At 38.6% G+C, this 24,654-nt stretch overlaps 2 protein-coding genes across 2 annotated transcripts; one reads left to right on the forward strand and one right to left on the reverse strand.

The window, feature by feature from the left end:
• The first annotated feature begins 4,525 nt into the window (after positions 1–4,525).
• Positions 4,526–7,593, forward strand: birc5b (baculoviral IAP repeat containing 5b). The gene is made up of 4 exons (XM_053644271.1): positions 4,526–4,793; positions 6,581–6,690; positions 6,964–7,078; positions 7,179–7,593. The coding sequence occupies exons 1-4, from the start codon at positions 4,668–4,670 to the stop codon at positions 7,266–7,268; spliced, it is 441 nt and encodes a 146-aa protein (XP_053500246.1). The 5' UTR covers positions 4,526–4,667; the 3' UTR covers positions 7,269–7,593.
• Positions 7,594–17,708: 10,115 nt separating this feature from the next.
• neurod4 (neuronal differentiation 4) lies at positions 17,709–19,138 on the reverse strand. Its single transcript, XM_053644416.1, has one exon. It carries the CDS (start codon positions 18,846–18,848, stop codon positions 17,709–17,711), a length of 1,140 nt encoding a protein of 379 aa, XP_053500391.1. The 5' UTR covers positions 18,849–19,138.
• Positions 19,139–24,654: the final 5,516 nt, after the last annotated feature.

Below are 24,654 nucleotides of genomic sequence, written 5' to 3' on the forward strand. Positions count from 1 at the left end.
TAGAACGTAGCACATCTTGTATCAGACCAACCAATTTATAGGCGAGCACAAATACTGGAACATGTGACTGACAGGTGTTTCTTGTTACCCAGGTGTGTCCTGTTACATTGATTGTTTAAACAATAGATAGCTCTGAATATCTACTCTTGGTTTTAGCCTTCAGTTTCACCTGTGAAGACTGCATTTGATGTTCAAAAGGATAAGCCAACATGAAGATCAGAGAGCTGTCTACGGGAAAAAAGCAAGCCATTTTGAAGCTGAGAAAAGAGGGAGAATCAATCAGAGGCACTGCACAAACATTGGGCATAACCAATACAACGATTTGACATTTTTAAACCACTGGTGTACTGAGCAACACGCACCGAATGGGTCGGACAAGAAAAAAAACAACAGCTGATGACAGAAACATCTAGACGTAAACACCAGGAAATAAAAGCTGAAATCCTAAACTCTCATCTCATATCCATCTTTTGTCTTTGGTGTATAGCACAAACAAATGAATTGGCCTTGCCATTCCAATAGTTTCAGAGAGGACTGTAAGTTGTATTACAAACCGAGTTGTTTTTGCTCTTGAAGTTTAACTCATTTACACATGACTTACTTAGATTTTGAGCAGTATTACCAAGCAAATTGTATGAGGGATAACGTAGGATGAATGGCAGTGTACACTGTTAAACAACATGTACACACAGTATTTGAAATGAAATCATTCCATTGCTGATAGATTTGTACATATACTCAAACTTAACACATGAAAAAAGGTCTTCTCCTGCACACCTTTAGTAATAGCCTCTCCCTGGTTGAGCTGGGTGAACAGAACTGAACGCTGAGCCACACCGTTATCAAGCTTTGGATCTTCGTCTGTGAACGGAGATGGTGGAGGAGGAGGAGGAGGAGGTGGAGGGCAGGGAGTAGCAGGTTCAGCTGTGAACAGGGATGAAGGAGCTACAGGACCCTGTAAAAACACTGCAGCAATTAGCTACTGAGAACTAGGTTTAGTGAATATCTTCAGAACTGGGTGTTTTCTGGATTTTTCTTTATTCTCTAACTGTAACTTGTACACTAATCAATATGATGCCTACAGGCTCAGTAAAGGATTCTAAACATGTTTGGTTTGTGGCTGTAAAAACAGTGAAACACATGATAAAAGGGAGTAGGCTTTATAAATCGCCCTGGCATAAAAGGTGTGCCTGCTACATGTTGACAGTCCTGTAGGTGGCGTAAAAGGCAACACTTTGGATTGTACCTCTGACCTAAATGTGAAACTCACACACCTGCCATAATAATTTATGAGTAATTTTATCATGAGTACTATGAATACTATTCCTGAGTAACATCATTGCTATTGTTACAGAAAATGTGAAGTTACTTTCAAATTTATTTATTTTTTGCCATAAGTATTTGTAGTTCAATTTGCAGCCAATGTCATATGTGGACTTCCTTCTGAGATTAATAAAGTTATCTATCTATCTATCTATCTATCTATCTATCTGTCTGTCTATTTATCTATGGGTCACAATGTCTAAATGAGAAAAAAATAATCAAAAACTATTATGTCTCATAATAATGTATCATATTAGCTGAAATAATGATCTAATAATAAATATGTTGTCAAGTAAATGTATTTTGGGTTCAGACTTGGTATTAAAGCACACCTATTATGGTTTTGAAATGTGCCTAATTTTGTTTCAGAGGTCTCATACAATAGATTTACATGCATCCAAGGTCAAAAAACACTTTAATGTGCTCATCATTTAAATTGCAGCGTTAACATTTTTCCACCCAGCGTCACAAACGACTCGTTCTAAAGGATTTATTTGAAACTCCTCCTTTCAGAGAGCATACTCTGCTCTGATTGCTCAGATGTCCCAGTCTGTTGTGGTTGGTTGCAGTAGACAAAGTTACACATTCCACACGTGAATAAATGACAGCGGATTAAAGTGACGACAACAACAACAACAACAACATCCACAACAAAGCATGTTCATACCTTTAGAAGATTTTCTTTCTTATTTGTCCTGGTAGCAAATTCCCTGATAAGGATTGTAAAGTCCAATCTGTGCAGGATTTCATATTCATTTCCTCACCAATCGCTACCCGACTAACGATCACCAAATCATTTACATCTGAAACAAAAGATCTTTCGAGGGGGAAAACACCAGCCATGCTCTTGCTATTTCTCCAATTATCATCACAACACTGTTACTTTTTACTTTTGTTACTTTTTAATGCAAATACTTATTAATATCTTTATTATCCAGGCATTTTACTATCATTTTATTATCCATGACAATACTTGCTAACGCTAACTCTAATTAGAATGCTAATTCTGTTTTGGTGGGGGAATCATTAAAATCTTATTCAGCTTCAATTAATTAACTGATAGAAATATAATCTTGACAAATTTTGAGAAATCTTACCTAATGCACCTTTATCTAGCTACATTATTACATCACATTAGCTAAAACTATCATGTTTTCGCCTAGTTAATTGATTTCCAGGCAAGCAAACCATGGGACTGGGCAGCACACTAGAGCTTTTACTTGCTTAGTCAGTTAGCTAATGCATTTATGATTTGTCTACCATTGGGTCAGTGATTGTTACCTTCTAGCAGCTTCTAGATCTGGGCAAATCCAAATAGCAGAAATTGTTCCTAATTCTGTTCCTAATTTTTAAAGTATAACTTATTTTTTGTTAAATTGTGTTTAATCAAGTTTATTGACTGGATTCAACAACTGCCCTTATACTTCCATTATCAGTGAGCTTCAAGTAAGCAACATTTCCGTCTTTTTCTCAGTACAGAAATTCTTTTTTATAGTCATCACGTACACACACACACACACACACACACACACACACACACACACACACACACACACACACAGGAAACAAAATCTTTATGTGGGTTCAGTACTTAATTTCTCCAGCAGAGGGAGACATATACAAATTCATAATGTAATTTTAAAGGGGACCTATTATACAAAATTCACTTTTACATGGTGTTTGAACATAAATGTGTGTTGGCAGTGTATGGTGGCACAACCACCATAATATTCCCCATAAATCCTAAACAGTGTCTCAAAATGAGTCGGTCGCGTTTTCTCTCCAACGTGACATCACATTGTTACAGGCCCCGCCCAAATCAGAATTTGGGGAATCAGAATATTGTCTTAAGCACTATTTGGACGGGACTAGTTTTCTAAATGTAGTTTGAGTTACAATTCTTGTCTGTGATTCCATATACCGATTCGGACGGGACTAACATCTCCATGTTTATTACAGAGGTGGGAGGGTCTGTTTTGTACATCTGGGCATTGCAGAAGATCACATGCTCTGGATGCGTGTATTGTGTGCATAAGTACTTTTAAATTAAAAAAGTTAAATTTCTTAGTCTTTTAATTTTAATTTTAATTTATTAAAATTACTTTTTTTTTTTTTTTTTTTTTAAACTTACTAAAATAAACTTCACATGATTTTATAGAACTGGCTGCTCATAACAAACCCACTGAAATAAAGACGTGATTACTTGTATAATTAAAACATTATATAACTGAGTGCAGAAATGAAGGTGAGTAATCACCTGACACTGATATTACAGTGGCCAGTCTTAACAGTTTACGTGATTTGGCTCTTCTTGTTGATTTAATTTTTCATTTCTTCGCCGGGTAGCAAAAACCCGTACATCCATACTGAATTGCGCGCAGCTTCAACAGTAGTTCCCGTTGGCCAAAACACACAAACAAAATCATTGTGAAAAACAATATTATCTGCAATCACAGACATTCTCATTCGGACGGGATTCGATTTCTCAGAGGCTCACCGAGTTAGCCAAAAAACAATAGATAATTTGCTCCGGAATTTTTTTTTACAGCAGTTATGTGAGAAAAATATTTGCTAATGAGGAAAAAAAAAACAGCGGTTGTGTGATTCGAACAGGATTAAAAATGCAAAGTACGTCTGTGAAACACAAACTTCTGTAACGTCCCCCTGGAAAACTAGTCCCATCCGAATAGTGCTTATATCTGAATCGATTGTTCGGATTGCGGCATTAGCCTACTTGACTCAACACTAATTAGAATATCGCCAAATCCCCATTGATTTTGTTATATTGATGTGCGTGTAAACAGAGCCACTGAGGTGCCTCTAATTCAGAAGTCTGGGCTAATAGAAAAATACAAGTTCCCAAGTTGTAATTGTGACATTGTGGTGCCTTTCAAGCACTTTCACCTCGTAATTATGACCTGAAGACAGCATTAGCTACTTTGCCTTGAAAAGAGTTGGGAACAACTGTTACAACTAACCCCACTCTCCCCTATTATCAGTCATGTCCTTGCTAGGTTCCTGTAGCAAAAACAGTCAATACAATTGATTTCCTCAGTGGTTCATTCATTTTTAAATACAATGAGTTAAGTACTTCATGGGCAAAAAAAAAAAAAAAAAAAAAAAAATAGAGCTCAAGAAACGTGACTCATGGCTTTAATAAGTTAATCGATGGCCACACATTATTGAAAAATAACCACCATTTTACCTCAGCTGAACCATATCAATCATGGCTGCTTAATTAGATCCGCTCTTGCTTGATTAACTGCTTTTGTAACAGCACAAAAACGCGTTTTTTGAGGCTGTGTTTTCATTATAGACGGCTTTTATTAAACGTGTGTGTCGTTATGAATTATTCAGACGTTATTGCTGCCAGATTCTTGACTTTTGACCAAATGTACAGCTATGACAAGCGTTTGCAGACGTTTGCAGACTGGCCTTTTCGTGAGGACTGTCAGTGCACACCTGAGCAGGTGAGTTACATAACACCACTCACTGGGTTGCTAGTAAATAAAACATTTCGGCCATTAGTTTAACGTCCTGAGGGCTGATTTTATTTCACTCCACGTATTAATGAGTTGGCTTCGTGCTGTAATCTTTACTCTTGACAGTACACTGATTAGCTCTCTGACAGGTGTTGGGTTTTGTTGTGAGTTCTCTGTGGTTAAACACTGCTAATAAACAGCCCCATATTTCACCCCAAGCCCATCTAAAATGACTTCAGGTATATCCAAGCGCAGTATAAGTATGTTAATGTCCTACTTGAGCAGAAATAGCTCAAGTATATCAACATCTTTTTACTTTTGAGATTGCTTACTAGAATATCTGAATATACTTGAATTTGTATGTGCCAAGTATAACCATACAACTCTGAAAACTGGTTCTGGGTTCTCATTTGTCTTCAGTAACCATTGGTTAAGGCCATGGTGGATCCTGTAGCCTATCTTGGGAACACTGGATTTGAAGCAGAAATACACCAGTTCAACTAATTCGCACTCCTTCACAGCTAGGGGAAATGTATGTGTGTAGTGTTGTTTGTTTGTTTTTTGTTTTCTTTTTTGGCGGAGGAAGCTGAAAAACTTTGAGGAGAACATGCAAAACTCCAAACAGACCACAACTCCAGATCTAACCAGGTACCTGGAGCTGTGAGGCAGCAAGACTACCCTCTAACCACTGTGCTGCTCTGTTTCTACTTATTTCTGCAGTTGTTTATTAGGTTTATGTGATGTAACACTTACATTACATTTAAGGCATTTGGCAGATGCCCTTATCCAGAATGACTTGCATTTTATTTAATTTATGCAACTGAGCAGTTGAGGGTTAAGGTCCCAGCAGTGGTAGCTTGGCTGTGCTGGGATTTGAACACGACCTTCTGATCAGTAACCCAACCACTGCGCTACCACTGCCCTTAACCAGTATAGCCTGCACTGTGCTTAGAATAATTTGATCAGACTTGTTTGTTTTTTTTTGTTTGTTTATCAGCTTTTAAACTGCGTATTCAAATCTATAAAATAACTAGTGAACAAGAGGTAACACAAATGTATTTTTAAGTTCTTTCTCAAAGTATGCTTGCATTCACCCTCTTGGCTGGCTTGATATAAGTGCCATAAATGTAGGCACTGTGTGGCATGGCAAATACCGGTTCAAAAAAAATTATATGTAATGTATGAATTTAATTTGTAGCTCATTTAATTTAAGCATAATGACACTCACTTTTGGAATGAGTGTTGCATGTCTAAGTCAATATGTAGCTTCAGTCCCTCAGGATTTTGCGATTGCAGAAATGAACACAAACTCCACAATATTCTAAGGCACTTGCAATTTCTCAAAATTGCCACAGATTTGGGTCAAGACGCACCATGTGATGTCATCACAACCTGCGTTCAGACAAAGCCCTCTTCAGTTCATGTCAAACAGCTAAAAGGCTTCATTTACCAATGATCACTGTGAAACATCTTCATGCAATTGCAATTTTGCCAATTAAATTAGTTTTCTGCAAACAAGCGCAGAACTGCGAGTTGAATTGTAAATTTTGAAAAAAGCTGCAGCAAAATCAAGCATTTTTGGCTGCAACAACCATAAAAAAAAACTGTGAAATCCTGTACGGACTGGTTTATATTCACCTGCACTGATTCTGGGGGGGCTTGTGTAGTAATGGTGTACTTCAGAGTAAATGCAAAAGTACAACTAATGAACTTGGTATAGATGTATACTGTTTTTACTAGTCCAATAGAATTGTATCTCCTTTCTTTACCTACAGATGGCCAAGGCAGGTTTTGTGCACTGCCCTAGTGAGAATGAACCTGATGTGGCCTGCTGTTTCTACTGCCTCAAAGAGCTGGAAGGCTGGGAGCCAGAAGATATTCCCTGGTAGGCCTGCCTTCATTAGCAGTGAATAAATCACCATCCCCTGCTGTCTTCAACACTTTCACAAATTAGAGCAGGGATGCCCAATATGTATGCTAGAGATCTGATCTGTAGCATGGAGGGGTTTTTTTTTTTCCTGTTTTTAAAACACAATTAACTACATCAGTTGTTTTTGGAGCAAAGGAATCGATAAGATGGCTATACTCTGGACACAGTGCTGTATCTAGGCTGTGTGAACTTTTTGTTCACTGAAATGTGCTTAATCTGTGTTCAAAGGTTTGAGCACGCTAAACGGTCTCCAGACTGTGGATTCCTACAGATGAAATCCCCTGACGAGCTCACTGCTGTTGACTTTTTCCGTCTTGAACACGGGAGGATGGTCAATTACTTGGTAAGAAAGGCTGCTTGAAAAATACTTTTGGTCTTTATGTTAAAGATGGCACAAGTTTGAACTGCCACTCAGTGTGCAACTTCATCCTTTCTCAACTCAGAGGAAAATGGCACACATGAAGATCGCTTACTTCCGTGACCAAGTGGAAGTCACCAGCAGAAATTTGAGACTACTTTTTGAGATCTTGTAGTTTGTTTTTTTTAATTCTTATTTGTAATCATTTGCCTATTAATAAATATTGTCTTTTCAAGTCCATGTTTAATTTGGCTCAAAAATATAACCATTTGCTGTCTCAGCAGGCCACAGGGAGGCAGTGTCATGCAGGGTTCTTCACTTGACCTGTGCAATGTGAGGAGGGGGGGACTGAATCCTAACAGTATTTGCGTTGCCTTCCCACAAATCCTGACCAAATCCTGCAGGTGCCTAACAGAACTGAATAAATGAAACGTTTACCACATTTTTAGCCGTTTAGCTCAACTGGCCACACTTTTTTTTTTTTTTTTTTTTTTTTTTTTTTTTATTTATTAAAAAAAAAGCCCCCACTCATCCAAACCTTGACCCTGGGCAGATGGTCTTAAGCTCCTCCCCCTCAATACCAACTGTTGCCTCAGCAACATCTGTCACTTTGGACACTGTGTATAGGAGGAGACACAAACGACACATCCAAAACTAATACTGCATACTTCTACGTGAAGGTAGAACATGACATTGGCTAAGGCAGTATGGCATTCAGTTTGGTGCAGAAGTTTTTACACATGCTACATCTAGTCATCTGTGACCTTTTACACAGGACTATCTTACTAGATATCAATTTTACCTTGATGTAATGAGTTTTTTGCCTTTTCAAAGGTGAATTATTCTGATGGGTTCAGCATAAACAAAAAATGCATGGACAAACACTTGTCAGATTTTCTGTAGTTATTTGAGTACTATCATGTTTTTGTGCAAATTTTATTGAAGTGTATAAGGCAGTGGCTCTCAAAAGGGGTTGTGGAAAAACGTAACATCTAGGAAATGTGTTAATGGTGGAAGCCCACCATTATATGTACAACCATTTTTGGTCAACTATAATATAATGATAAATTCATTTAAAATGGGTCCTGAGCAGCAAATGGAAGAAGGCAGTAAATTGCCAAAGTATCATACACATGGAAGTAATGTGCCTCACTTTTTTAATGATGCACATTTTCTCTTAACTATTAAAAATTTTACAATATTTAAGAGGTTATTTAACTCTAAAATATCTTAGAACTCCTGGTATTTACGTCCCAGGCAACCTTTTCCAAAACAAATGTAATGTATAGCGTTCTACTAAACACTGGGCTCAAGAATACATTTCAAATTGCATTAACTGAAATGCAACCCTCCAGGTAGATCATTTTTATGACCTTTTTATTATACTGCTGCATGAATGTGTGGCTACTTTCTGTATCAGACGCATACTATATTACAAAGATGCACCTTACATCATCGGGAGGAATTAAACACAAATTCCAGTTCTGTTTTTATGTTGGTTTGCGACATGATTTGCTTCACTTTGTAGATGAATAAAAGTGGCGGGGGGTGGTCTTGGGACAGAAGTAGGATTAGAAGTACTATCCCATCTCCCCCTTACTCTGCTCTGGATTAATGTGTAATGCAGCTCTCTGGATACAGAGACTCACTCAGCTGCTTAATTCTGCTTTATCCCCTCAGTACAGAACAAATTGAAAAATACAACATTTTGGTGAAAAAATGATGTAACAGGAAACCACCATATAATCACTTAAGAAAACATTTTTGTTGTTGGAGACACGATGTAGAACACCAGCCAAGTGCAGCAGGTGCTGTGGATTTGTGCAATATTTAGGGTGTATGTTAATCAAGGAATTAGCGTTGGCAGTTAGTCTTCGGATTCATTTTCATCCCCATATATGCAAAATAATATGCACTAACTGCCTCTGGCTGATGAGTTTGAGTGCCCGCACTTCACATAGTGGCTGGTGAGCAAATCATTTTGGTCGGGCGAGTGTGTGGCATATGGACAAACGGACAGATGTTCCCAACAGAAAGTTTACAACCTGAGAGCACCATTGGGGCCCATCTGTTGCTGTGTGCAGGTCCACCCTCCCAGTCCCTCAGCTCTCATCTTACACTGGAGGGGCCTTTCCCCATCTCCCTCACCTCCACTCAACATCCCCCCCACTTCAACCCAACCCCATAATCAAAGCCATTCAGTGCTTATTACATGCGGCGCAAATTAATGATGAGGGGCTCACCTGGAGGTGTAGGGTTAAACTCACAAGAGCATGTGAGGTCACTGAATGAAGGCTGTGCGCTTGTGGCTCAACAAATGAGCATGGTGATTTTAGTTTTAGGAAGTTGTTTAGAAAGTATCAGCAGTTTACTGTTAAGTTTGGTTTTTTTTTTTTTTTTTTTCTTTTTTACTTTAAAAATGTATCAGCTCTGATCCATATAGATGGATCACATTTGAAACACATTTAAATATATTGAACATACGCATTAATCTTAGAAGCAGTGTTTTAGCCTGTTGATGCATTTATCCTACTGCAAAATCTTGAATTATTTACCAAACATCTCATTGCAGTCTTTGATTGTAGATGAAATATTTAATAGCTAGCCAAATGTCAATGTAGATCAGTTTTCAAACACTGACTAGCAAGAAGCTTGTAGACATGTTTGTTGCCCTGAGGAGCTAAAAAAAAAAAGTCACAAAAAAGCAGGGTCTGATCTAATTTTTTTTCCCCCAATTCATTTTTTTTTTCACATGTGAATCTTCTCATGTGATTTTCATTTTATTCACATGATCACGTGACGTGATTTTTTTTTTTTCCCCCATAAGGATAAAACACTTTTATTATGAATAGATCCTACTTGTTCCATCATTATCCACCCTTGAAACTGCACACTAATGTTTGTATTAACTCCATATATATTATTTTGTTCCCATATTATAACCAACCTGCTTGATCATCATTATACGTACAAAATTGTTAATATACAAGATGAATATAAATGTCAATTGTAGTATCGAAGTATAGAGCCAATCCATCAACTTTTCCAGGTGACTGTATAAACTCATTATCATTCTCATTATTTTGCATGCTCCAGGCAAATCTAGGCAGATACTGTATTCCAGGGTGTGTGTAGACTATAATCTATAGTACTCCAAATCCCGCTGTGACCTCTTGCCCTCCCCTTTTCCATTTCTTTCTTTCCTTTCCATCGCTTTCTCTTTATTTCTCCATTTCTTTGCACGGTGAGCAGCGTGAGCAGGACGGAGGACTCCCTCTCTCACACGGCCTGGCCCTCCTACCTTGCCTTCTTTTTGTGCCTCCATCCATCTGTCCCTCCTCTCCAGCCATTGTAGAGGCTCAAAGCTGGGCCACGTCCACAATGCAGTGGGCGTGTGGAAGGGGGGAGGCAGGGTAAACACGACCGCATCACCATCCCATTAGAACCTCTTTAACTCTGACATCCTAGCACTCTGGCAGGGGTCTGTGCTCACGGCCTGGACTCAACCTTTTAGCCTCACCTCACAATGTCGCACTGCAATGCCTAGCCTTAATTCTTCTCTAACTCTTAACTGAAAACTTTCCCTAATATAAACTATTATACAGCTTTCACTGCCGGGTTTATTACTTTATGAACCACTCTGATGAGCAATTTAAAACAGCAAACAGCTTGCATCACTTGGTTTAATCAAAAATTTGGCTGGTTTTTTCTTCCGTCTCATATTTGTGAGCAAGAGAGACAAATGCTTGCAAACATGAATAAATGTGACATGGATGTGAATCTTCATCACACCCTTTGTGGTTTTTCTCTTTCCCTGTCACTCCAACTTGTTCTTATCCTTTTATTTCTGCCTCTCTTTGTCTTTCCTTTCCCAAAGCTCCTCTTCCCTCGGGCCCCACATCTCCCTCGTTTCTCCTCGCAGCTGCTCCCGGGGTCTCGCTTGCTCCATCTCGATTTCACTGGGCTCCTGCTCTGGCACCTTGGCCATCCTTTTCGAGAGTGTGCGTGAGTGCGAGTGACCGAGGAGGAGGGAGGATCACAGTGTTAGCAGCAGCTTAAAGGCAAGGGATTAAGGCAGCACAACCACTGATTAAAGCCTTCCAGCCTCCTATGGCCCCATTAATACAATCTTAATCACGATGCTTTATCCCTCATCTCGCCCCTGTGGATCAGGACCTTTCATTTACTGGGAGTTTGTGGTGTTTGCCCAGTGGATTAGTGCCACAGAGAGACAAAAAAGCAAGGGAGAAAAAGAGCGAGAGGTTTGAGACTGCACTTTAATGTCCAATCGCTCTTTCTTCATCTCTCCTTCACTTTTTTTTTTTTTTTTTTTTTTTTTCCCCCCGTCCTGTCTGCCCAGTGGAACAAAAAGAGACTCCAGGAAGGGAAACGAGCTTCATGAGGATATTATGCTATCTAAAATGTCTTTTTAGCACATAAACCAAACATCTGCACTATTGTAGGTTTGTGATGAAGCAAGATAAGGGGAGGTTTTCTGATGACCACACATGATAGGATTGTTAAGTTATAACAATTCATTTGAGTTAAAATATTTTGTGTTGGTTGTAAATAGTATATGTGGAGTGCGGGATAACCGAGATTCCTGTGCCATACACGTCTTAGAGGGTTCTTCCTGGGTTTTTTTTTTTTTTGGATATTTAAGGGTTCTTAATGTATGTAACTGAAGATTATGTACAGACTTGCATAACAATAAAAAAAAAACAAGGAACAAAATTAATAAATTTAGGTTTACTTCATGCTTTAATCTAAAACCACAAAGTGCTTTATAAAGTAAAAATAAAACGGATATTCATGATGGAATCAAAATTAAAATCCGTAATTTAATAATTACAATTTAATATAAATAAAATGAATACTATTATTTAATTTAAGATAATTTAATAATGTTAATAACTATGTCTTGAAATATAATACAATAAAAATTATTTTTAAAATGCTAAAAAATAAATTACAGACCACTGTCTCATACAGTTCATGTACTTTGTCTAAGAAGGGCATCTTCCGTGTTGCAAGTGATCCTACAGGTAAACAGACGAGAGTTGTTAATGTGGTTTATATCACATTAAGTGCTAATGTCATGAAGTTCTGCGACGTGGTTAATGCAGAACGTATCACATTATTCTCAAGTTTGTTCAATAGCCGAAATACTGAGGTGAAGTGTGTAAGGTGTTGGCCCACCAGAACAGCTTTAATATGCCTTGGCACAGATTGTACATGTCTCTGCACCTATAGTAGATGAAGGTATAGGTCTGATGTCTGTGAAGACCATAGCATATAATTTACCTAGTTTATGTCACTTGTCTGTATATTTATTTTTTGTTTTGTTTTTTCGATTTCAAAACTGATCATACATGATATCTCTCTCCATCTTCCTCTGTCTGAAACTATGTGAACTGTTTGAGAGGTGGTGCTGCAGCAGGCAGAGGTCACAGTGATGGCAGCGGCTCCCCTGGGACGAAGCCACAGGGCAGAGCCTCAGTCAGCGCAACACGTTTCTGTTCCCACCTGCTTTTGAGCGCCCGTGTCAGCACAGTCAGAGAGCAGCTGATCACTCGCAACCTTCTCCATCTACTCTGGTGAGAGTGCCTACACATGCCACAGCTCTTTTGTCTTTAACTATGAAAAGACTATTTTAAAAATAAAAAAAATAAAAAAAAATAAATAAAAAAAAACGGGTTAGAAATTTTAGAATGTCTTTTGCTAACCGAACTTCAGAGACTGTTTTTGTTTAGATTTTATTTTTTTATATAGTAATATTTTTAATGTAATTACTGTATCTAATTATAAATTACCTAATCGTGATATTCCATCTTGTCATATGCCAAGAAATAGTTTTTAAATTACACATGCAAGGTACACATACAGTTCTCACTTCCAAAACTTCCAAAGCACAAGTCAAAGCCAACATTGCTACCATCTGAATTTTAAATCACTATATCAAAACTTTATTTATTTATTTATTTGTGTGTGTGTGTCTCCATTTTCTTCTAAGATTGCTTTGTTAACCAGAGTCTAGTGAGAATTTTCCGAGCACTCTGACCATTCTGATTAATACAAACTTTCCAATACAGTCAGAATGTTTGCATATTTACATAGTGTTATTTACTGTATGTACAATCCTGTAAAAATACCCTTAAAGTTCATTAAATATTCTTGATTCAAACGTGTACCTCGCTTGCACACAAATGAAAGGTTACTTCAACATAAATTCATCTCTTACACTTTGCATAATTTGGGTATGGTTGGTACACGTGAATGAATTGATTTACATGAACACTATTTTAAAGCCGTTTGCTTCGTTTTGTTCAAATTTTATTTACTGTGGGGTAAAACCATATTGAATGAGATTTACATACACCGTTTTCTTTATTTGTTTTTGTACAGCCAGGATGATTTGCTCATGTATTTAAAGCCCTGGGATAAAATCAGCATGCTTTTTAAAAAAAAAAAAAAAAAAAAAAAAAAAGATTTACCCAAGGTCAGGATCAAATGATGAAATAATTCAAGCTAGTAGATTAAATTTTTTGTTTAAATTCAATTTAGTGTAAGCAATGAAATCATGTTTGCAAGAGTAATTCAATATTTTTATGTAAACCTCACAAGACTTATTCTCTTAAATCTGACCAATTACACATTTCCCTCTTTCAGTGTACGTTAAAATAAAATTTAAAAAATGATACTGCAAATCAAACGAAATATCCTGCAAATCACAGGTGCATTACATGCTTGTTTTACATATCCTGCTACATTTAGCCACATGTTCTAACACTGTCCGATCCTTTCCTGACCATCTTGATCTGATCATCTAGAAACTTTCCATTTCCGTGAAGAAAATAGTACACAGGAGTTGATGATTAGAAACATTCTCAAGATCAGACAGAAATGTCTTCACGTTTGAAATTATTCCTTCAGACACTAGTCTTGCTCAGAGATATTTCCTTAAGCCATACAGTCAGGTCCATAAGTATTTGGACAGTGATACAATTTTGGTCATTTTACCTCCACAATGGCTTTGATATGACACAGTCAAGGTGTTACTGAAGTGTAGACTTTCAGGTTTAATTCAAGGGGTTTAACAAAAATCACATTAACCATTTATGAATTAAAGCCTTCATTAACCGCCATTTTCACAGGCTCAATAGTAATTGGACAATTGACTGGCAAGCAGTTTCATGGCCTGGTGTGGTGAATATCACAGTGAATATATCAACCCTCAGGCCCAGAACATTTCTATTACTATGTTGTGTGTGTACGTACAAACTTTTGAAAATACACCGTTTTGTCAGTGGTGGACCTGAAATGAAATGAAATGAAGTGAAATAATGAGGAAGGAAATTTGAAAGCTGTGTGTATCTCCAAAGCAAAGCAACTAATTTATTCACAGTTTGGTCAATATACTGAATGTGCTTCTAATTTCATGAATAATTTTGAAAACCTGAGCTCAGACTTGAAAATGTTTGGTGGCTTGTAACATCAGTTTCAGATGTTCTTCGGAGTTTGTTTGACTTGGCGTGATTCTATGCTGGTTTTTTTGGGGGGTTTTTCTTCATACCCAACCCATGATATATCCACTTCTATGAAACAAAGCACAGTTAGCCATGCTCTGTACCCATTAGCTACATTACAGAATTTGGCAGACGCCCTTCTCATTTATACAACTGAGGGTTAAGGGCCTTGCTCAAGGGCCCACCAGTGGCAGCATGGCAGTCCAGAAGTCCAACGTCTTAACGCTGAGCTACCACTTCCCTAGCTAGTTATCCTTGCTCTGTACCCAACCCTCCTTCCTGTCTCTTTACACACCTGTCTGCCTCTCTCCGTCTGTGGCCATGTGGAGTTATGTGTTCAGTGCTGGCGATGAGAGGCAACTGAGCTGCTGAAAAGAAGAGAGGACTTGGAACTGAATTCATTTACCTCCCTGTTTTGCATACTGCATCCTCTCTCTCTGTCTCTGTCTCTCTCTGTCTCTCTGTGTGTGTGCGCGCGCCTCAGCTGTCTCTCAGCCCCCCCGCAGCTCTCCCAGCTGTCTCAGCTCCCCGAACGAGCAGCTTCACAACAATGCAGGTCGAAGGTCAAGAGAAAGAACAGGCTGCACTTACAATGGACCAGTGGCGCCCACTAAAAACAATCACTCCTTTTTTTTTTTTTTTTTCTTTTTTTTTTTTCCTCCTTCACTTCTCTCGCCATGCCGGGGCTGGAAAAGACAAACCTATAGAGATGTCTGTGAACGGGCTCCACTTCATGCACAACAGCCTGCCCTTCTTTTAGAAATGCCTCAAATAAATAATGCATGCGTACACACACACACAAACACTTGTTCTATTGCTTTTCTAAACCACCTTCACACTCCATTACCCTTATTTTTGATCGAAGTTGAAGAACCTCTGTGTTGACCAATGTCAGCACAAAGCAGCACACAATCAGTGGTCCTTGGGTCGATTGCAGTGATGTACTGTAAATGTGTGGGCAAAAAATGAAAAGGCAGTTGTGGAAGAGCAGAATTGTGGTGCTATGTGATGATCTCCAGTCTCAGGATTTGAAAGGCATGAGTCAATGTTTGCTAAAGCAGCACCCTGGCTTCCTCGGCATGAGCGAGTACTAACAAAATGCATTATTAAACATACAAGCGCCATGAGTTACCTTGTGTGGTGCTGCAACATTTAATTAATTGAACATTTTGGTTGCAACAACGGGGGGTTAAATCAATTTGTTCACTTGTTTCTCTGTTGTGTAGCCGCTTTATGTACCTCTCCTTCTTCATGCACTTCAGGTGATTCTAGGAAATGTCCTGATCAGGACGCAGTATATCTTACATTATTCTCCCATCTGAATGAAACATGAACTGTCTTTATAATTTAATTAGACCAACCATCTGGTTGCAAAAACGGGGTGTTAAATCATTTTGTTCGCTTATATATTTCTTTCTTATAATTCTCACGTTTGTGTTTTGGTTATCACTTTGTCCTGAGATGCTGGGAAAATAAGAGTGAGAGTGAAAAGAGCCTCCGTGAGAGTCACCTGTTCTGCAAGCCAGAGTTCCCATGGATCCCCAAGGCCAACATGCCCTGAGTTACTGCTCGGTCCTTCAACACTCAGCATCTCAGATTTTTTTGTTTTGGAGGACCAGCTAAATGTATTATAAAATTTCCAAATTCTCATGTGTTCCTCATGTATGCCTTATGCCTTATGTTATGTGGACATTTGGTCCTCACAAAGGACTGGGGACTTCATGCATACATTCATGTACACATTTGCGTCTTTACTATCCTTGTGCGGACCTAATGCAGATAATTCGTGCTGTACCTACACCTAAGTCTATAGCCGAAATCTGACCCTGACCTCAGTTATTTTTTTTTTTTTAATAAAAGCTGCACTACTTTAAAAAAAAAAATGTGATAAGTACCCACAAGGTCCATCCTGTCAGATATGCAGATCCTTATGGGAACATGTGGTCCCTCTCACACACTTTCACTTACAGTCCACGTTATAACCCTGGGCATTTTATTTTGACACTTTGTGATTTAGGCAGAATATTTAATTTACCCATTGCTTCCTTTTTAGCTACTGATTTGATTTCATTTATAATCTGTTCTGTTTACATGTTTTTTACTGTCTGTACACTAACTAAAGGAAATTCTCATGTTCTCAGTGCAGGAGTAGTTGTATTTCTCGTAGGGTAAAAACATGTTTAATGAGACTGTATGTTTACATACTGGATTAATGATGCAGTGTATTTTTCCTATAATATCAATGGTATGTCAAATAAGGAAATCTACAGGAAATAGAAACGGTGGTATATAGTGATATCTTTTACTCTCCACTCTCTGTTTTTAGTTTTGTATATTTAGGGTGTTTTTTTTTCTAGAAAGTATTAAAAATAATAATAATAATAATAATAATAATAATAATAATGTGAACAATACTGACAAGAATGAAATGGATTACCAAATGATTTGTATATAATATAAGAATATTTATTTTAAGTGCGAAATCGGTATTTACAAAACATTTTTTCTCCCGAAATGACAAATACAGTGGAAATGGCACAAAAATACATACAAAACACAACCCCAAAAATAATCCAATAAATAAATTAAATACTTTATGAGGAATGGTAACAACATGATAAATCAGTGCGGGCTGTTTCTATAAAATCACACAGTCAAAATAAATATTAAATACGACTATAAATAAATGCATTTGTACGTCTTTGTGGCAAAATGTATTGCTTTTCAAGGGTATTTATCGAAATTGGCTTTTCAGCAGATGGAATGTCATGTAGATGGTTTAGAAAAAAATGAGTGTATGGAGAAGTGGGGTGGATAAGCCTTTACAGCATATGCGTAAGGAACCTCTCTATCTAGTTAGAGGAGTCCATCTCAAGTATGTGAAAGAAAAAAATCCAGAAGAATTCCCAAGCCAAATCAGTGATCACAAATACAAGAATAAATTAATCAAAATATGTATCTCTGCAATTCTGCTGGGTCAGGCAGGCCACAGTTTCCCTCACAATGTTGCTTGTGTGTTATCAACATGCCTCCTTACATCTCTTTTCATTCTGGATACATGTTCTGAAGTTTGTGGTAGCCATGGCTGTTCATTCGTTGTAAATGGAGCCCATCTGTGAGCTCACTATGTGTGGTGTAGCGAATGACTCAAAAGTGATGTCTAAAGGTAGATCATAACGGGATCCAGGGAACAGTGCATGGCCCTGAGGCAATCCAGCCATGGAGGATGCTGGGTAGTGGTGAGAAGACAGATAGTGGGCTGGGTGTGTGGGATGTGGAGTGTAGTTCCTCTCCGTGTCAGGCTCTTGCTTTAGGGCGAAGTTGCCACTGATGCTGAGGGGTGGCGTGAGAGGGCCATCGTAAGGCGGCGTACCGTTACTACACTCATTGGGTGAGGGATTCTCATACGTTGGTCCTTTGAACCCCTTCAGGTGAAGAAGGTGGGAGGCCTCCAATGAGCCGTAGGGTGGGCTGGGAAGACCAGGTGAAGGGAAACTCAAAGTGTGCGTCTGCTGAGCGCCCACTGCTTCCAGTGGTCCACTCTTCTCGTCCAGTTTAGTCAGCAGCATGGCTGTAGGACCCAGCTGGATGCAGCCGGCCACCAGGTTGCTGGTGGGCTGTGAGAGCCCTTTGCAGAGCGTCTCTAGAAAACCATTACTCTCTGGGGACTGGCCATTCTCAAGAACCTCCGATAACGCCCAGATGTAGTTGCGCGCCAGTCGCAGGGTCTCGATCTTGGACAGTTTCTGTGTCTTGGAATAGCATGGCATGACTCGTCGTAGGTTGTCCAGGGCGTCATTCAGTCCGTGCATGCGTGTGCGCTCTCGGGCATTCGCTTTGACTCGACGGGCACGGAAACGCTCAATCCTAGCTTTTGTCATCTTCTTCTTCTTAGGTCCCCGACGTTTTGGTGCCTTCTCCCCATCCAGTCCACACTCTCCGTCCTCCTCTTCCTCTTCCTCTTCCATGTCCTCACTGCCGAGATCCATGGGGATGCGGCTATTCCTTCTGTTCAAGTTGTAGGGGTCTCCTATCTCTGGTGTCTGCTCCCCGTCTTGAGAGCTCAGGTCTTCCTCGATCCAGCCCAAAGAGCTGACCAACTCAGTCACATCTCCAGGCTTCCCGTACGGTTTGGTCATCATTGTGATCTGAGGACACAGAGGCATGCAGACGTTAATGCAACAAATAATATTTAAAAGAGCATTTGGATCAAATAAATAAAATGACATTTGAATATTGAGTGAAATATTACCTCATTCAATATTACCAGGGTCTGACACTGACTAATTTGTGAAGTGAAGATGCTATCGGGTTTCAGCACTAAACAGCGGACAGCTCAGAGCTCAAACTGCCTCCAAGGAAATATTCTCACCAAATTCACCTTGCTGCTTTGGCTTCACAGATATTAAAAGAACTGATTGTGCACAGCATTGTTCATCTCCTGTGCATGATATAACTAGAAACAAGTGTCCACTGGGACAGAGAAAATAACAGTTGCAACTGAACAAAATGGGTTATGTGAATTCGTTTAACCTAAACTGACCTGACACAGCAGCATGTAAAAAAAAAATATATATATATATATATATATATATATATATATATATATATATATATATATATATAATATATGTGTGTGTGTGTGTGTGTGTATATATATATATATATATATATATATATATATATATGTGTGTGTGTGTGTGTGTGTGTATGTATGTATGTATGTATGTATAAATCATTTTTACAGGGTGCCTTGTCGTTATCTTTCGAGAAGCTCTCCATCTAGGACACGAGCGGATTTAGGCGGATAAAGCGCTCGCGGATTTAATTTCTGCAGTCTCTAAAGCAAAGTCAGCAGACAAGCAGACTGATGAAACTCGGATAAATCGGATTCGCTTATGACTGTTGAATAAAAAGTTATTGGAAGTACATGGAGATCCTTGTGCATGTTTGATTTGTGCTTATTATTATTATTATTATTATTATTATGCGCAAACACATACGCTAAGCAGTGAGCATGACATTTTTTTTTACACTGTGATATCAAAGACACTCTTTACTCTGAAGTCTTATAAACATGTCATATAGGATTATGCAATTAATCACAGTGCATTTTACATGTTAATAAATAATCAATTCCAGACGTAATCTCTTACCTGTTTGGGCTATCACACAGCTCCCTCCAAATGTTCTTGAAAATTCCGGAAACAAGCACAGGTTTGTCAGCTTCTATTAAACCTCGCAGTAACAGATTCCCAGGTGAGTAGCGGCTCTCCCTCAGCTCTCCATGCGCCTCTGAGCGTCTCTCTCTCTCTCACTCTCTCTCTGTCCGAGATGGGATTCCGTTTTGACCTTTCTAGAGAAGCATATAAGCCCCGCCCACAGCCACACCCCATCTTATGCGCGTGGCGGGCTCGTGGCTACAAGTTTGATGAGTGTCACTCATTCACCGGGCTTTGTGTGTGCGCGCGTGCGTGAGAGAGAGAGAGAGAGAGATTCGGAAACAGCAAAACTTCGTTAAGAAAGATTTTACTGTTTATCAAGTCTGATGATACATTAACATACTTAATTAGTCACTGCAGTGGAAATAGTTAATAATAATAATAATAATAATAATATGAAACTGATTATATAGTACCATATATAGTCTTTAATGTGTTATTCAAGGCTGATAACCTTTTTTTTTTTTTTACTTTCTGACCAATAGCCTATTTTTATTTGTGTTTTATTATCCCCAAAATTATCTCTATCAATTTTGTATTTTGTGACTTTACAGCCATTATAATCTATCTCTAATTTCCAAACATAACCAGGACAAAGTTTAATGCAGGTTAACCAAGAATCTAATAATTTTGTTTATAAAATAAAACAAATACAAAAACGTGTGTGTGTATGATACAATTATGAACAAGAGAGTTACTATTTTACTATTACATACTGTTTTAGGTAATTTTTCTGTAATTGGCTTTTTAAAAATAGTTTATTGAATTATTATTTTTATAAGCAAAAAAAAAATCATGTCGTTTGTTTTTTGTTTGTTTGTTTGTTTGTTTGTTTGTTTGTTTAAAATCAGCATGGTACCCAGGTAACAATTAGGTTCCGGGAATAAATCGTTTGATTTTCCAGGAAAGTTTTTCTGTAATCATTTCTTAGAACGTTTCTGAGAATGTTCTCCTGACCTTCTGGTAACTTGCTCTAACCAGAGATGGTTCGTAGAACGTTGTCCTAACGTTAGGGGGATCTGTTAGCAGACCATATCGTATAGGCTACTGATACAAACCTTGATTGTCATGTGGTTCCGTTAAGTTTGTATCTAACAAAACAGAACGGACACACTCGCTTTGATATCTGTGCTCCCCCGATCTAAACACGCGCTACAGCCTGTCCATGGAATTATGCAACGCATTCACAACCAATCAGGATGCGACCAGCACTTACAACTCTGAAATTCTGACCGCAGGCATTAATGTAGTTGGAGAGCAACAAGAATGTATTTCTGTTTACAAAAAAACAAACAAACAAACAAAAACAACAAAGCATACTGTTGTTGTTGTTGTTGTTGCAGTTTTGCGTGCATCAGCTCTGTTCGGAAGTAGCCCAGATCTTAACCACTGCTTATATTCAGCACAGACTGCACTTTTTAGACCGGGATAAATCAACATTACACGGGACAGGATTTCAGCAGGAAAAGTAAAACTCGGCGTGTCTCCCTCCGGCTGTGCGTAAACGGCTGTGACAGCTTGGCGCGGTGTGTGTGTGTGTGTGTGTGTGTGTTAGTTCATTCATTCTTTCCTTCCGCTCATTATCGGCTCAGTCCACCAACCTCAACTGCCCTTAACTTGGGTTTTACGCGACTGTTAATGTAGGTTACAGTTACGTGTAAACGTGTAAACGTTATAAATTAGTGCTCTTCTTTAACCTGGAATTAACAGGAAGCTCAACTGTTCTACCCTATTTATATCAGATATAGCCTACGATTCCATTTTTGTTTATTTATTTATTTATTTAGTTAGTTAGTTAGCCTATTTGTTTATTTATTTATTTATTTATTAGGCATATTTTATTTAATTTGTGTGTGCACAAAGAAGTTTCTGTCTTATACAAAATGCAGAGACACAGAAATGCACCATATGTGATTTCCCGGATTTCTGTAACCGCACGTGACCTCACACTGATCCTATTGTGCGCGCGAGACGGACACACGCTTCTCTCCTCTGCTTCACCCCAATCCCCCTCCCTCATGAGTTACACTTTTTTTTTTAATTATTAGGCTATTATTATTATTATTAAAGGTGTGATCCACTGATTAAAAAGGAGAACTAAGCGAAGTTTGGGGGGGGGGGGGTTTAAGTGAAAGGTTGACGTTTCCATCGAGGTTTTATTTTTTTTAAACGTACTGTTATCTTCACCAAACTAAAGTTGTCCAAAATCAATATCCCGGCAATTAAAGTTCTGGTGAAGAGACCCCACCCTCTCTGTCTCTGTCTCTCTCTCTCTCGCTCGCTCGCTCTCACACACACACACACACACACACACACACACAAATGGATTAAGCCTAATGAATTAGCTAATCCCTGTCTCTCTTCAATCTGTCTGCTGGAAATAAAAATTAGGTTACAGGCAGCAATTAGGCTACTATCCAGGACTAGAGTGAAATGCACACATATGGTAACAGAAAACAATAAGAAATGAATGATGCTTATTATTTAATGTGCACATAATGTGTGCAAAAGGTATTGCACTTTTATCTATCACTTTTATTTATCTTATGCTTCACAGAGGGATTATAAATTAGGTCTACGCGCGCGCATGCATGCGTCGTCAAGCGTGTGTGTGCGTGTGTGTGTGTGTCAGCGTGCGCGCGTGCGTACATGCATGCGTCGTCACTGCAACAATCGTATTTGTTATTAAGACATAGCCTAATAAATGCAAACGGTTTTTTTTTTCTCCCTGAATGATCAGTTAGAATAGAAAATTCTCTTGACTGTGTCCTGGTCCTATGTTGGCTTTAACTACCCTCATATTTGGCATTTGGTGTGATTAAATGTGTTTAATGGCATCCATTTAATGAAACTGCTTCAATTCACATTCTAAAAACTGTAATTAATTGAACCAAAATCGAACTTTTAAGCCAAACTCTTGTCTATAAATGAGCAGATGGTCGTTTATGTGCGAGAAGAGGGGAGGGGTGTATGTGCTCAGTGCGCGTTCACTCCTCCGCTCCTGATTCACACCGTGCTCGCGCTCCTGGTGACGTGTTCGGTTCTGCACCCTGGGTTTCGTTCTAATAAAGAACCCTGTAGTACGAACACATCATATAAACAAGGCTGTGCACGACAGCTACACACACTAGCCACACACGTGATAAAGTGTTTTTCCTACCCTACTATATCATACAGTTCTACACTGCACTGAAGACAGTCACAAATGCACAAAGTACAAAATAATCATATCAATGTTGGTAATTATTACATAGTAAATGCATTTAAATGGTAGGTCCTTGTAGGCGATTTAAGACACAACTTAGAATTTTGCTGGTGCTGAAGTTTGTTCATTGAATTGCATTGTTATTTGGTAGAGCTTGCATGTTCTCGCCATGCTTCAGGGGTTTCCTCCTGGTACTCTGGTTTCCTCCACCAGTCCAAACACATGCGATGTAGGCTGATTGGCATCTATATATTGTCCGTAGTGTGTGAATGGGTGTGTCAGTGTATGTGTGATTGTGCCCTGCGATTGGTTGGCACCCCAACTATCCAGGGTGTCCCCTGCCTTGTACCCTGAGTTCCCTGGGATAGGCTCAAGGCTCCCCACGACCCTGTGTAGGATAAGCAGTACAGAAAATGGATGGATGGATGGATGGATGGATGTTATTTGGCAATGCAACCACTGCAGGTTGCACACATCTGAAGGCACGTGTGACTATTTTTCTTGAGTTTTTTTTCTTTCTGACACCTAAACTGTGTAGTATCTGACACCTAAACTCTTATTCTGTGCCATGAAACTAAATTGGCACTACATAAATATGTCTTCAAAACAAAACTTTTTTTAACCATGATGTTGTTGTTGTTTGTAAAAAATAATAATAATAATAATAAATTATAATAAAACTAAAAATATTTTTTTAATCTAAGGAATTTCATATGAGATGATGAGAAATGAGAAAATCCCACATTTTGTGAAAATCTACAGTGTTGGAGAGATGTAAAACATGATGAAACACAACCTCTTCTGGACTATTCATGTAAATGTGTGAGTGTGTGTGTGTCTAAATGAGTGACTGTGCTCATTTAAATGTGTTCTGTCCCATATGAACGAGAGATCATGTGTGTGTCAACAGTGTGTGTACTCTGTGTAAGTGTGTTACGCTTCCCCGAGGCTCCCTAAGTGACCCCGCTTCTCTGTAACCTCACATCCCCGGAGTGTTTACAAAGTCCTGTGTCACACCTGTGTCACAGAAATGAACATTCCTGACCTCAAGGGAATGCTTTTTCACATGACCTCACTTTCTATACTTTCCTAATGTTCCTTTAAGTCTCCATGAAGTCAGACGATCTCTGAACATGAGACGTTAGGCCACGGCTGCGTCCCTCCTGTTGAGAGAGTTCAGAGTTCAGGCCAGAACAAAATGAAACAGCTTCTCAAACTCTCATGACCCTGAGCACGTGTTTTAGATCTGCATCAGGTCATACTTTATGTTTGACATCTATATCAAGGCCTGTGGGAGAAATTACGCCTACTAGATTGTTGTCGATTAATGTAATAAATACAAAATAATAATAATTAGTAACTTATATTGTCAGTTGATGTTCCCTTATCAGGTCAGCTTGAAACGGTAAGTCAACCAATGTTGTTGACTAGCTAAGCCAGCATTATCTGTCTTATTTTTCTTTTCCTAAACCAAGAAAATGAATTTTAAAAAATAACAATTCAAAGCCAAATAGAATGAAGGGAAATAACAAAAAGAAAACATTTTTTTTTGTGTGTGTGTGTGAATGTGCATTGACATTTATGTGAATGATGATAGCTATGGTTTCC

The sequence above is a fragment of the Ictalurus furcatus genome, chromosome 15 (assembly GCF_023375685.1).
Source record: "Ictalurus furcatus strain D&B chromosome 15, Billie_1.0, whole genome shotgun sequence".
Lineage (NCBI taxonomy): Eukaryota > Metazoa > Chordata > Actinopteri > Siluriformes > Ictaluridae > Ictalurus > Ictalurus furcatus.